At 60.9% G+C, this 13,368-nt stretch overlaps 1 protein-coding gene across 6 annotated transcripts in view; it reads left to right on the top strand.

Annotated features, from left to right (window-relative positions):
- Positions 1-12,265, top strand: part of RGS12 (regulator of G protein signaling 12) — a 133,015-nt gene extending 120,750 nt beyond the window's left edge. For 4 of the 6 annotated variants that reach the window (XM_044767912.2, XM_070506338.1, XM_070506339.1 and 1 more), the window contains 3 exons: positions 147-300; positions 1,881-2,363; positions 11,783-12,265. In XM_044767912.2, the coding sequence (XP_044623847.2) occupies positions 147-300; positions 1,881-2,363; positions 11,783-12,009 (864 nt within the window). In that variant the 3' untranslated portion in view covers positions 12,010-12,265. Of the gene's footprint in view, positions 1-146; positions 301-1,880; positions 2,481-11,782 lie in introns of those variants that run through there. The other 2 variants (XR_011502385.1, XM_070506336.1) reach the window with 2 other exon arrangements.
- Positions 12,266-13,368: the final 1,103 nt, after the last annotated feature.

Here is a 13,368-nt window from a genome sequence, read left to right as displayed (position 1 = left end):
GTGTTGTAATCTCTGTCATTGCGATGGGCATAAAGTCCCTATCAGTGCGATGTATATTTTAAGGACCCTTTTGTCTGTAACTGGTGAATTGTGTGTTGTCGTGTCTCTGAAATGTGAGTGGAACTCTGACTTTCCTTCTAATGCAGGGAGAGGAAAGAACACTAGGCAAGTCTAACTCTATTAAAATAAAAGGAGAAAATGGAAAAAATGCTAGGGATCCCCGGCTTTCAAAGAGAGAAGAATCTATTGCAAAGATTGGGAAAAAAAAATATCAGAAAATTAATTTGGACGAAGCAGAGGGTATGTGTACTTTTTAAAACTTCCACATTTTTCAGTGAATGTGATGTCCGTTTTTCAGTACAGTCATTAGAACTTTCTCTGAGTTATTGACATCAGGTGACTATGATCCCTGTCACACTGAGAATGTGCTCCCCCGTGTCAGTCTGTGGCTGTAGCTATAACTTTACTAAGACCCCAGTTTCAGACTGAGAGCCAGGCCCCTTAGGAGCTGCAGAGCACCCACGTTGGGCAGCAGCACGGTGGTCCTGGTCCGCCTGCTCCCTCTCTCTGTCTCCTCCTTACGACAGGTCCCCAGCTCAGATGGAGGCTCAGTGAGTGTTACAGGGTCCACATCCCTGAGGGTCCTCACCAGCGAGGCGGGTGGTGGGCGAGGAGGAGATGGGCCCGCTCAGGCCCTGGGTTTGCTGACCTCTGCTGGTCAGAGGCCCTGAGGATGAGCTGCACTCCCCTGGGCCTGCAGGAGAAAGGAGGGATGCACGTAAGAGAGAGAGGGAGAGGTGATAGAAATTTCTTTTTCTTCCAAAAGCTTGTAACAAAGAGAAGCATGAAAAGCAACTCAAAATTAACAGCTATTACTGTGAGTTGAATTTTAATCCAGGGAGTACTTCCTAGTCAGCTGGGCTTGTCCCAGCTCCTTGTGAAATCCAACCTTAAAACCATACAACCCGCTCCTTCGGCCACAGTTGGCCACAACGAGGCAGCAGTGAAACACACACTCGCTCTGAAGTTTGTGTATTTCTGAGAACCATTAAGATTTGAGATTTTAAACTCCTTGTCTTTTATTAAAAACTAAGACTGTAATTTAAAGGCTAGAGAAAGCTCAGTTTAGACATCTTCTACTTTGAATTGTGAGCTCAAATCACAATTAAAAAGCTGCCCAGGTAAGAAAAAGAAGAGTTCTGGAGGAGCAGCCAAGAAGCTGGAAGTATACAGCAGGCAAGCGAGGATGGCTGGGGAGGGGCAGGCCCACAGGGGCTGTGGAGCTCCGGGCAGGAGGGGAGTCAGGGCCAGGCGCTGCCCCCAGGCCCTGTCAGGACCACCCTCTGCGAAGAGCTGGTGTCCCCAGAGGCCTGGCTTCACACGCTGCCTCTCAGGGGTTCTTCTCCCCTTGTCTGGGTGGGCTCACCCAGCTCCCAGCTTGTGAGTGCCCGGGACTCCTGGCTCTGTGGTGCCCAGGGTCTGGCCAGTCCCTTCTCTCCAGGCCATGTCAGGGGCCTCCAGCGGGATCAAACCCCGGGCAGAGTAGACACTGTGCCAGTAAAGCACGGGCCACACACGACTGCGTTCAGTCCAGGGTTTTGGTTTTTCCCAGTCTGGACTTCACACAACTGCATTTTCAGGGGGGTACAGTGCTGTTTGCGACTCCCAAAAACACACTGTGCCAGAGGCCCGGGTCTTCCTTCCCTGCGGTTCTGTGGGCCGAGATGGTGGAGAGTGCAAGCGCCTGCTGGCCCGCAGCCCTTCGAAGGCTCAGGGTGGGACAGCCATCACGAGAGCTTTCCAGACGAGCATTTTTTGCTGTGGCACACCTGAGTATGAAGCTCTCTAAAACTTGCTCACTGTGGGTTTTCTTCCAATAGAGTTTTTTGAGCTCATTTCCAAAGCTCAGAGCAACAGAGCAGACGACCAGCGCGGGTTGCTGAGGAAGGAGGACCTGGTGCTGCCTGAGTTTCTGCGTTTGCCTCCCAGCCCCACCGAGCTCGCCCTCTCCTCCCCGCCCACCGCCAAGGGCTTCGGCAAGAGGACAGCGGCAGCGGCAGGCCACGGCAGGGAGGAGGCTCCCCAGCCCAGAGAGCCCCAGGGGCCCGCCCGAGACTGCCGCGACAGCCCGGCGACAAGCCCTGGCTCGGCCGACAGCCTGCCCTTCTCTGCGCCCCTGACCCCCACGCCCCACGTGCAGGAAGTGGAGGCCGGGGGCGTCCAGACTGTGGAGGGCGAGCACGGGGCCGACCTGACGCTCACGGGGGAGGGCGACATCAGCAGCCCTAACAGCACTTTACTGCCGCCACCCCCCGCCCCGCAGGACCCCACCCCGCAGAACCCGGCCGGACCTCCGAGACCAGGTACCTCCCGGCTTGACTCCCCCACACACCTTTGACTCTTCTCCTCCACTGTCCACCCAGTGTTGTCCGCCCAGTTTCCAATAAAAAGAAACAGCTCTGCTAAGAGCCTGTGCCCCAGTCGTCTATCTGGCAAGGCGTTTGGGTGTGCCCTCCTCCTCCTCACTTACTGTATTTATTGCGGCTGCCTCTGCCTTTTCTGGAAGGAGGGCCTCGCAGCGGCTGAGGTCAGAGTGCGGTCGGAGGGTCGTGGAGGGCCTGGAGTGCCTGTGCGGCTGTGGTGTGACGCTCTGGAGAGGGCGAAGCTCATGAGGGCGCCCGCACCCGGACAGACAGCGCCGCTCCCCTCACCCGCCTCCTCCTTGGTCCCAGGGCCACTAACACCAGCCAGCAAGGCCCTGGAAATTTCTGAAAATTTATGTGTTAACTTTTAAAGTTTGGATAGCTAGTGTTTTAATCTCAAGACTGAAAAACAAACCGGTATTTGTCTTGAGCACGTAAGTAAAGCCACCCGTGACTTAGACAGAACTGCACTCTCGGACACAGTGGTCCACCGCAGGGCTGTTCCCACTCCGCCCGCTCGGTCACACAGCAGATGTGTCGGGCCTGCGTGGGCCAGGCAGTGGCTCAGCGACCAGGGCGTCAGAGGAATTTCTGTGGGGTCCCTGACCTCGAATAGTCCAGGTGTTTCTCGGAATGGAAGCAGGAACTTAGTGTGTGAAGGTGACAGGAATGGCAGGTGGCAAGACTAGTCCTGAGAACCACGAATGTTAGAAGGTGAGACGAGGCTGCTGGCCTCCTGGGAAAGGGGCCTCCAGGAGCAGCTCTGCGCCCTGCCGCGCCCTCGCTCCGTGGCCTGTGTGCCTGCGTCCCCTCGTCCCCGCAATGCAGGTGAGGCCTTTTCACTGTACACTTTCAGAGCCCCTGGTGGCTGCCCTTTCCCTTCTCTATGCTCCGTGATGTGTGGACACTTCTGGATATGATCTGCTGTTGGGGGCGACATGGGCCCCCTGCTTTGCTCGGGCCCCTGGTCCAGGATGCCTGCGGCAGTCTGAGCCCTGCCCCAGGATCGGGTCTTGTGGGGCCTGCAGCCCGCATCTCGAGGGGAGCGGGGGGCATTTGTCACTGTGTTCTGTATACGTGTACACATCCAAGGGCTTTGGAGGACAAGTGCTGTGTGGGGTGGGCTCCCCTGGCACCCCACTGAGGCAGCACGTGGACGCGGAGCCGGGAGCAGCCACAGCCTTCCCATGTGTGTGGCACTTCTGCACGGTCTGCGCTGCGCCTGCCTTTCCCTTTCTGCTCCTCGTTGTAGCCACCTGTGTGTAGTTTTCACCTAAGTTTTGAGTCTGTGTTCTTCCAAGAGTAATAAACTCTAGATCTCATCATTGCACTGGTTTAAAACTCTTTTCTTTCTCATTTGAAAATTCATTTCTGCTTTAGAAAACTATAGATGTACTTTAATCCAGGGAAAATATTCTATATTTTAATGGATTCATTACCTTAATATACTGGCTTTTAAAAATCTACCATTCACTCAACAAATATTCTTGAGTGCTTCACACACACCCACAAACACCGTTGTGCAATGGCCGCAGTAACGAGAGTGACGAGGGGGGCAGGTGTGACGGTGGGGGACCGCTGACCCTGGGAGACCGCCAGCGCAGGAATGGGGAGACTGAACCCATGAGGCTGCAGCCTAACGTGCCAGGGGCCTCCTCCCTGAGGACACGGGGCAGGCTTGGTGGTCCGGCCTCCCCCGTCTGCTGTTACCTCCAGGAGAGGAGAGTTGGGTGCAGGCACTGGCCACTGAGCAGCAAGGCCCAGTTCTTCAGGCTTGTTCTTCATCAACCCGGAGCCGAAGTTGGCCGTGGCCTGTTGTTGGCTGTTCTCTCAGCTCCACCTGCCTCCTGTGGCGGCGGGCCCACATGGTTTACCCACTCGGGGCTCAGTCTTCCCGCGCAGCAACCATCAGCATGGCCATGTGCCCAGGCCAGGCACTCTCCATTCCCTGGGCTCGTCCCTCGGGGACGTCAGCATCTTCTGTGCACTAGCAGTCCCTGATGTGTTCAGGGCACAGGGGGTGGCACCAGCCATGTGGGAAGGGAGGTCTTCCCAGCGCCCTGGCAGGCTCCTCCTGACCACCACTGGCCGGGACCAGTTCCATGGCCCCTGCTAGCCCCCCAGCCTGCGGGAGATGGGGACCCTGAACCCTTGGCTCTCAGGCTGTCCTGAGCAGGAGAGGGGGTGGGAGGGGCCTTGGCCACAGGCCAGTGAGGTGGGCCGTGAGGAGCTGTGAAGGATCTGTGGTCCGTCCAGAGTCTTCCTGGAGCTGACGAGCCTGTGTGTGGGGAAGGAACTTCCTCCTGCGCAACACCCTCGAGAGCCGGCCTGGCTTGGCGGCCTCACCTGAGGAGCCACAGAGTTTGGTTTCTCCTACGGACTCTGTGGCAGAGACTCACTTATCCATGGGGACCTTGTGTCTATTGCCTCCACGTTACAATGAAGGGAGACCCACGCCTGAGACCTCCGTCCTGATGAGGAGTGTCTCTTCGCCCTTGGGCCAGGCGCGTTGGGCTGAGCGCTGCCTTGTATCTCCCAGGCTTTGCAAAGCAGCGTTGGTCCAGGGCACGCTGACTGATTCTAACAGTTGCTGTGAAATGTTTCTTAGCAGCATGGAGGCCACTGCAGATTCTGTCCAGGGTGAGAAACAAAACGTGGTGATGCTTCTTGGGCCCCCAGCCCCACGGCCATGTCTGGGCCATGCAGCTTGTTAGGGGGTTGCCAGCAATGTGCCCCCAAGTAGGGAGGGTCTGCCTCTGAGAGCCGTGCTGCTCGCTCACCTTGGTCCTCCATCCCCGGCACCGGTGTACACAGGGTGTCTGTCAACACCCTATGCGGGCAGAGTATAGAGACAGTCAAAAGGACATGTGGACCCAGAACTGAGCCCCCAGTGTGAAGTGCTCCTTCCAAAGGCACAACCTGAAAACCTGTCCTGTGGGTGTTTTCATCCTAATTCCCAGCTGCCTTCCTAACTGGGACCTATTTGTTTCCAGCAAAAACTCTGGAAGCTCGTGGGCATCCTCTGGCGTTCCCTGTCCCGGGTGGGGAGGACCAGAGGGGCGGTGGCAGTGTGTCCTCAGGTCCTGGCAGAGCGAGAGTCAGGTTCCAAGTGCTGGTCCTACAACACCCGTGCAGAGGGTGACACTGTCTCAAGGGTGTGGGCACCCACTGGGAGAAGACGCCTGTGTCCACACACTCAGAGAGGGTGTGCAGATAAAGGGCACCTTCCTAGTGAGAAAAACACATCTGTTGAACTGAATTTTTGGTGAGGGTGTCCAGAGCCAGCTGAGGAGCTGCCCTCGGCGCTGACCGGTGGCCCCGGCAGCCCCGGCGGCCCTGGCGGCCCCTGCCCCAGGCCCCCCACACTCAGGCAGTGTTGGACTGAGGCTGGGTCCTTGCCTTGGCTCCCAGGTCTGAGCATTCAGCTCACACTCAGTGCTCAGCATTGACACGTGAGTAAAGGGTCAGTGGCCCGTGACCAGGGTACAGATCTTGACCTGGTGTGATTCGGGAGAGGTCTTTGTGAGGGGATGTTTGGAGCCCTTCCCCAGGGCCTGGGCTCAGAGAAATTTCTGCTGAACTGCCCTCCCTCTGTCTAATGGATGGGTCACAGGGCCAGGAGGGGCCCCCCACACTCTCCCAGCACTGCCCCAACTCGGCCCCCTCACGCAGGCACCAGGCCCATGGGGCAGAGCCCGGTTTTCTCTCACTGCCCTCTGGCTGTGCTGGTGTTGGAGGGCTGGGTCTGGGTGCTGGCTGAGCCCCTCCCAGCCCTCTCCAGAGGCCAGGTTCTCGGGGCCCCACAGGCCAGGCTGGGCTCCCTGCTCCTCTCCTCAGCTGGCTCTGCAGCAGCCCTTGGCCATGGTGCAGCCCCTCAGTGACCATGAAGGAGCGCAGCTGCCAGCAGAGCCGCACGCCCCGCCCCAGAGAGGAGTCCTCGCACAGCCATCCCAGCCCAGGGTCCCAGGGCAAGGAAGGGTGTTCAGGTGCAAGGAGATGCTGCTCAGTGGGGGGGGGGGGGGGGGTGGAAGTCACCTTCACTGGGAGGCTTCATGCCCCACTGTCATGGTGTCCAGGGTCCCCAAAGGCACGTCCAGTTACTAGAGTGGCGACTCTCAGGGAGCCCCTAGCTCACTTCCTAACAGATACGGGTAGCTTTCCCTGTCTGCTCACGCGCAGACCACCAGCCACGGGTTGCTGTGGCCTAGTAATAAGGTTCCCATGGGAATGGAGCTGGACCGTTAACTAGAGGCCACGTACCCACTCAAGGGGCGATGCCCTTCACCTTGGTAGCGAAGGTAGCTGGACCACATGCCCTTGGTGTGGCCGTTGAGTCCCAGGAGCCCATTTGTGCCTGGCTGCTCAGTGGTCAGCCACCTTCCCTCCTTCTCCACCCCTAACCTGGACCCCTGGCCACAGTCTCTGTGTGTCACACCTGCCCAGTCCCAGGTGAGGTGGAAGCCCTGGGCTGGGGACACTGCGGGGGAACTCTGCCTTACTCCAGTTATGTTCAAGACAACAGCCATGGGGAGGCCTCCTCTGCTACTACAGTCCAACAACCTGTCCCCAGGGGTGTCAGAGCCTCCCGGGACAGATATGCAAGTCTCCCCAGCCCAGGGCTTGGCCTCTTGTTCCAATATCTGTTCAAGTCTGCACTTGCCATTCAGACATTCCGTCTCCCCAGCAGAGGTTTGGGGGTGATCGAGGGCCGCCTTGCCCCCATGCACACTTGCCTTCCAGGGGCAGACGGCTCAGCCCTCACCAGCACAAACCATCATGTGGATGGGGCAGCTGCCTGGCTTTCTTGGGACATGTCACTACTAGGGGCCCTGCCACCAATCTCAGGCCTGTAAGTCGCCAGGAGGGCAACTCTCCACTTGGGGCCTCTCCAGAACCCCTCTTTCCAGCAGAGCATGTTCTGCTGCTCTGGCCTTGCCCTGGCCAGAAGGACCTGAGTGGACCTTCTCCTGTAGATGCCTGGGGGCTCCTGCACTGGCCTGGCCCACTCTGCCGGCCTCCATGGACTTCCAGGGCTGACCAAGCTAGCCCAGCATCTCCCCAGACCCCTGGGATGGTTGTGACAACTCCGTCCTCCTGGCTGCTCTGGCCAATAGCCCTGGTCTCCCGCTGTGCATCCACCCTCCTCGCCCCATCTTCTCTGTGTGTCCTCCTCACTGTGCCCTGCAGTGGGTCTGTTCCATCTGATCTCTGGGTCTCTTAGAGTGGAAGCCACGGGCCACCAGTGGCACATAGCGTGACCTACCCCCACCCCCACTTTCCCCTCCAGCACAGCACGGGGTCCTGGGCCTTGGCCGCTGCTCCCTCTGGGACTGGTACCACAGGAGCTCCTGCCTGCATCCTCTCCCTGGGGCCTGCATGCCTGCACCAGGTGTGGCCCCACCACTACCCATCCCTGTTCTCCCCACAGATGCTCCCTCCCTTGCCACGGCTGCTGGGGCTGTAGACTGGTGCCCTGCAGCTGCGTACTGCAGAGTTGTTGATGAGACGATTCAGAGCATGGGGGGCAGAAATTGCAGCAAAATGTCCAGAGGATGGGGAGGGTCCCTCTGGGGGCAGGGAGGGCCCTGGGACAGGCAGCTGGGGTCAGGTCCTGAGAGAGAACCTGGAGGTGGCTGAGGGTGCAACCCTGTCCCCTGCTGACCTCGAGAGGAGGGTCCTGACTCGCCGCCACCTTCTCCCAACGTGGAGCCTTAAAGGACCACAGGAGACTTGGCAGCCAGCGCAGAGAACGCTAGTGGACAAATGAAAGGGTAGCCTGAGGGACGAACAACAGATAGCCGGTGAGGGGCTGACCGTGGGTGAAGGGAAGGTCTCCAGGCTCTCGGGACAGGCGCTCCAGTTCCGGTCCACGGTGGGGGCTCCAGCACAGTCCCCCCAGGGAGGGCCTGACTGCAGGGTCGCAACTGCAGACCTTGGTCAGTGAAGGGATGGGGTCTGTGTGCCCCTGGGAGAGGAGGGGTCAGAGGGCAGCCTGAGGGGCGGGAGACAAGTCTGTGGGTGTTTGAGGGACCTGAGGCAGAGGATCCAGATGAGGCTGCGCAGGGAGCGAACCTTTTGCAGAGCAGAGTCAGCCTCCCCTTGGAAGTGGCAGCCCCTGGAGCCCTGTGGGGCCCTCTTTGTCGCCGTCCCTGCTAGGCAAGGGCTGGGGGAGGCTCGGGAAGCTGCGTGGGCAGCCGCTCCGGCAGGCCCTGGCATGGAGGCCGTGATGCCGCCTGCTGCCTGGGGCTGGACCCCTGTCACTGAGTCACGGGCCCGAGCTGCCACTCACTCAGGAGAGCAAGTCTGGGCCAGTCAGGCAGGAAGGGCCTGGACCTCGGCCACCCTGCCTGTGATGTGCTTGTCCTTGGCCCGTGGACAAAATGCCCCATCCCCAGAAACAGGCGTTCCTCCCAATTCTGAGCCCACCAAGCTGCCTGGGGGTCAGAGGGGCCTGTGGCCGAGGCCCATATCTTCAGGCCTCCATCTTCCTGGGGTGCAAACGGGGCTGGACGGGCGAGGGCTGAGCCCCTGAACCCCTGTGGGGTTACAGGTCCTTTACCCTCTAGACACGTGCCCCAAGTGGGGACAAACAATTGAGGGGGCAAACGCCTGCCTCTCTCAACGATCCCAAATCCAAGGTGAAGACCCGCCCCACGCTATCACCTCCCGGCCCTGCAGCCTGGCACTTGGGGCCATGGGGACCCAGTGACAGGCAAAGGATAGGGTTGATCCCAGCAGCCATAGTGGAACATTTGTTGAATGACTAAAGGTCTGTCTTGGAGAAGCTTCCAGTCACGGCTGCTCCATGTGGACCCCTGGACCTCAGGGGAACTAGCTTTTCCTGAGACCCTCTCCCATTGCCCGACCTACCTCAGTAGGATACACACAGCCTGGCCCGAGCAGCCCCATGTGAGGCGGGGGATGACACGTGCAGCCGGGTGCCCTGACGCTGATGCGTTATGCAGGCTGGGGTGAAGGGCTCCTCGTCCGCCGCCTCCACCTGTGATTAGAGAGGACGCCGCACTCTGCCTGCAGGCCAGGACTTTCCCAGGAGGCTGTGTAGAGGCACTTCCAGAGGCATGGGTGCCATGGGGTCAGGGGACCCTGGAGGCCATGGAGCAGCTAGGGTAGCACAGGCTGCTGACCCCCATGGCCGTCCCCACTCTCGCTTATAGGCCTCGTACCCATGGGGGCAGATGAGTCTTCACCTCTACCAGCAAGGCCGGGGAAACTGAGGCCCAAGGAGGGGAGTCAGGGCAGCAGGACCCTGTGTCCCTGGGGGCTGGACTCCTCTTCCAGCCTGTCTGACATGGGCCCGCCATAGGCACCTGAGGGTCCCTGGCACCAGGCTCACTGAGGCCACCCCTGCAAGATAGGCCAGGGCTCCTGCCCAGCCCCAGCCAGCCCCAGCCCTGAAGTCCCGCCTGGGCCCCGTGCTGCCTGGCCCCCATCTGGGGGTGAGCCTGGGGGCTCAGGGGATGAAGATGAGGCTGAACACTGGCCAAGCACCCACTGTGCTACCCTCTCTGGTCCCTGGGGACCGCACCCAGGAAGACATGTCTCTGTCCTCCAGGGGCCCCTCCAGGTACCAGCCAGATGTGACAGCCCTGGGGCGGGCGGGCCTCCCTGGGGGAGAGCGTTGGCAGGGAGGTAGGGCTGCCCACCCCAGGGTCTAGAAGTTTCCAAGGCAGTTTCAGGCAGCCTTGGAACTCCTAGGGGTGAGGTGGGGGCTTGGAGCCAGAGGCCTGCTGACCACTGAGCAGCCTGGAAGAGGGCGGACGGTGGGGCTGATACGGAGGAAGAGGCACACGGCCTGAGGTGTTGGGGATAGGGTGGGAAAGCATAGCGTGGCCCCCAGAACCGGAGCAGGGGCTGGAAAGGGCGGACTTTGTAAGGGGGAAAAGTTGGGCCTGAGGCCACAGGCAGGTGGATAAGCAGGCAGCCAGGTTGGGAGGGCGCTGGCGGGGAGCCAGAAGCTGGGCTCGGGCCCCTGCCCTGCCCTGGCCTGTGGACTGCAGCCCTTGGAGAAGCCCAGCACTGAGGTCTGTGGGTGGAAGCCTGGAATTCCTGGTTGGGGGCTTTGCCCTGAGGGTCCAGCCCATCTGGAACAACCCCACCCAGTGCTTGGTCCTTCCCCCCAATCCAGGCAGGGGTGCCTCCCTGCTAGGACTCCCTGGTATGGCCGAGGGCCTCGCCTCACTTCCCACCTCCCCAAAGGCCCCTTGGCCTGTGGACAAGCCCTGCAGACAGCCCTCCAGGAGGGATTAGGGGGTCCATACTAGCCCGGGGGGAGGGTTGAGTGGGCAGGGTGAGATGACCCTGGGAGCCTCACTGTGGCCCTCTGTTCCTGAGCTGCAGCGGGCGTGGGAGTGACACGGGGTGTCTGAGGGGCAGGGTGGGGTGGGGGCAAGAGTTTCCCCTCATGCTCTTTGCTGGCTGCACCCTGCTCCAGGAGGCTGACTGAATCCCATGAGCATCCTCTGGGAGCCCTGGTGGGGCCGTGGACCCTGCCCCCTCTCCTCTCCCTTTGCCCATTTCTTCTGCCACCCCAGCCCCCCCTGACAAGCACTGAGTCCTCGTTCCTGCAACGCAAACCCACAGACCAGTCACACCCACCTTCCCCACTTACAGCCCTGGTGAGGGGACAGCTCAGCATCGTCAGGGCTTGGGGAGGGGCATCTAACGCCACCAGGAAGAACGAGGAGAAGGTGGCACGGGCAAGGCTGGGGGCTGAGGCCAATGGGGAGCTGCAGGGGACTCAGGTGCTGAACAGCTCTTGAGCTCTTCCTAAGGAGGGGGCCCTGGCTCAGGGGGACAGCCCCGAGCCAGTGAGACGCCCCGGCTGGCCTGGCACAGACTTGAGGAATGCAGGGTGCAGGGGGCCCTGGGTGTCCCTGTGGCAGGTAAAGGCCTCCCCTGGCTCCCACCACCCAGAACTTGGGCCCTGCACACCCAGACCTCATCCCCCAGCACCGGCCCCTGCCTCTGCTCTCCCCACCACCTGCCTGCACCAGCCTGTCGATTCAGGGTCCTGGCTCTCTTGGCTGAGGGACTCTCCCCATAATGCGTGGCTTGTCTGCCAGGGCCCCTCCACGCTGCTGGGTGTGCAGTGGGCCTGCGAGGGGCTGGTGGGCCCATGAGGTTGGCACTCTGCAGACCTTCCCGGCACTCCTGCCCCAGGCCAGGGGGCCCAAGGTTGGTCACCCGTCTCTGGGATGCATTTGGTGTTTCGGGAAACCCTCCCCAGGCCAATGTCTGCAAGGAGGGTGGGGAGGGGTCTCCTGTCCTGGGTGCCTGCAGGGCTCCAGAGCCCAGAGCAGGACAGACAGGTGACAGCCTCTTTCTTCTCCCTGTGACAGGAGGCGGGGCCCGAGGCAGCCAAGGCCTCCCGGTCAGCACAATCATCGATGTGGACCGCGTCGCTGGCTTGGCACCCGGGCTGGGCGGCAGCGTCTCAGGAGTGCGGACAGGCCCCCGGAGGTCACGGGCCAGTGGGCCCCCAACATCAGACCTCCCTGGCCTGAGCTCCATCCCAGACCGGCCGGCCAAGCCCAAAGCCAGCCCGCACCACGCGACCTTCGTCTGAGGCTGCCCGCAGCCCTGCCCCCGCCGGCCATCCCTCCTGAGCCTGCGTCTGAACTGTGCCGCCTGGATACACGTGTGGAGGCCCGTGATCTCGAGGGGCAGCCTGAGCCCATCTTGAGGGCCTTGGAGCCAAACCAGGACAGGGCCGAGGGACCTGGCCTTGCCACGGCTGGCTCATAGGGCTCCTCAGACCCTGCACCCCAGATGCCCCTCAGCATCCAGCATTCCCCCAATAAAGTGACCTTGAGGACCCCGCGAGTGTCAGCCTCCTGCTGGGTGCTGGAGTCCCAGGCTCTGCCCTCAGGGAGCCCTGTTCCCGTGGGCTCTGTAATCGCATCAGGGGCGGGGCTGGGGAGAGGAGGGGTCTGTGTGGTGAGGTCACAGGTGGGCAGGACCAAGGCTGAGCCCCGCAGGGAGCGAGGAAGCGAGCTGCTTCATGCAGCCCCCAAAGGTCAACCCACGGTCTCCTCTCCAAGTGGCCGCCGCTGGGGGCAGGGCTCGGCCTGGGGGACCTGGGGAACTCAGCAGGTCACTGTGGTCTGCAGCTCTGAGCCAGGTCTCCTGCCCAGGCTCTGGGTCTGTGCTCTACGAATCCCATGGGCAAAGTGGGGACCCTTCAAGCCGCTATGCTCTGTCTCCCTGCCTTGGCCTCATTTAGAGGGGGGTTTGGCAGGGCCTGTCTGTGAAAGGGTCATCTGAGTGGAAACCTGGCTGCTGAGAAGGCCTGGGAAAGAGTGTCAGGCCATGCAAAGGCCCTGAGGCTGGAGTAAGTTTGATTACAGAATGGCTTGAGCTGAGTCAGGAGGGGACCGGGCGGCAGGCTGGGCCAGTGGACAGGGCCACCATGTGGTGGTGGGCTGAAGCAGATAGAGATGGTGCCATTGGCCAGGTTGCCTCGGTGGAATCCCAACCTTGAGCAGCAGAGCACTGAGGAGTTGGTGGGGGAAGGGTGTCTTGTCATGGCAGGTTTGTCAGAGAGGGCCCTAGGCCTGAGGGTGCACAGCAAGGATGCTGGGGTGGTTCTGGATGCTTCCAGGGAGTGAACCCCCATGAGTGGTGCTCTGAGCAGGGGTCTAGGGGAGGCGTCAGAATGGAAGAGAGGGGCCCAGCACCCACTGTGCCCCCAGCACCCACTGTGCCCCCAGCACGCACTGTGTGCCAAGCTGAGTATCCACTCAGTTTCCACTCTCCCTTCCTCTGCACAGAAGGGAAAATGGGGGACCAGAGAGCATGCAGTTTGGGGCGCACAGTGAGACAGCTGCAGTGCCAGGCCAATCCCCAGGCCAAAGTGAAGAGTCAGCCACCAGCCTCCCCTCAGCCCCATGCGGGCGCCGAGCTGACTCATGGGGAAGCGGCGGGG

This window comes from Equus asinus, chromosome 3, assembly GCF_041296235.1.
Source record: "Equus asinus isolate D_3611 breed Donkey chromosome 3, EquAss-T2T_v2, whole genome shotgun sequence".
Classification (NCBI taxonomy): domain Eukaryota; kingdom Metazoa; phylum Chordata; class Mammalia; order Perissodactyla; family Equidae; genus Equus; species Equus asinus.
This window is presented reverse-complemented; position numbering and strand designations above follow the sequence as displayed.